Source organism: Penaeus monodon, chromosome 31 (genome assembly GCF_015228065.2).
Source record: "Penaeus monodon isolate SGIC_2016 chromosome 31, NSTDA_Pmon_1, whole genome shotgun sequence".
Classification (NCBI taxonomy): domain Eukaryota; kingdom Metazoa; phylum Arthropoda; class Malacostraca; order Decapoda; family Penaeidae; genus Penaeus; species Penaeus monodon.
The window spans coordinates 21,354,915-21,355,900 of NC_051416.1; the positions used below are offsets into that span (position 1 = coordinate 21,354,915).

Here is a 986-nt window from a genome sequence, read left to right on the forward strand (position 1 = left end):
GCCTCCTACCTCGGGGCACTCATTGTCCGTCAGGGGAACCTTGGTACCGTCTTCCTGCGGAGCCATCTCGGTGTTGGCCTCGCCGTTCTTCACGCCGTTCTTATCCTCAGTCATGTTTTCCGTAGTTCCCCCCTTCTCTTCGGCTAAAAATAATCCGGTTAAGCGAGGCTCGGTAGGGCTTCGTGCCAAGGGGTGACGCGGTCGGGCGGCTTGGCTCGAGTGGCGACGGGGGCTCGGGTGCCACGCCCGCCGTTCCCTTCGCCTCCCCCCGTTGCCACGTCCTCTGTTTTCGGGTCGGATTCGTTTTTTCTGGTTTTCTCTCAGTGGGTTCTTTCGGGTGTGGGGGTTGGGGTGGAGGATGGTTTTGTGGGGGGGGTTTTAGGGTTGGTGGGGGTGTTTGAGTTGGAGAAAAGGGTGGTTTTGGGGGGTTTGGGTGTAATGGGGAGGTGGATTGAACAGCCGCTGTATCCAGGGTGATGCAAGTTGCTGTGGAATTTAGTGATTTCGGGGAAATTCCAAGAGGTAGACTTCAGGCTCTGGGTGTCTGGAATAAGTGGAATAAAAATTAAAAATTACTTGGATGATATTGTAATTTTTAATTTCAGGTCTAGAGTAAGAATTCATTTCTTCGATAGAGACAATTCGTTTCAATGTCCGAAGCGCATTTGACTTCCCCCATAGTAATGATAACCCAAGCCCAAATACATAGCTTCCGAAAACCTCAACGATAGTAATAAATAACCAAAAACATTAATCATTCTACATGCTTCAATTTTATTTATTGAAATTCATTTGTTCCCATATTTTCTTATGAAAATGAAGTCGTCATCATCAAGTCCGAACACTAATTTCCGATAAACTTTACCACCAACACATTTTGGACGACGTGCCACACATTCTTTCCTGTGTGGGTTAGTGAACGGTCGATATCAATCAATAATGAAACACGTGGGCCAACGACGCAAAATATGGGTGATCTAATCAGT

At 47.4% G+C, this 986-nt stretch overlaps 1 protein-coding gene across 1 annotated transcript in view; it reads right to left on the bottom strand.

Moving 5' to 3' along the window:
• The window catches only part of LOC119593086 (4F2 cell-surface antigen heavy chain-like), a 6,011-nt gene extending 5,708 nt beyond the window's left edge, over positions 1–303 (bottom strand). The window contains exon 1 of the mRNA XM_037942010.1: positions 10–303. Coding sequence (XP_037797938.1) covers positions 10–114 — 105 coding nt within the window. The 5' untranslated portion in view covers positions 115–303. The remainder of the gene's footprint in view (positions 1–9) is intronic.
• Positions 304–986: the final 683 nt, after the last annotated feature.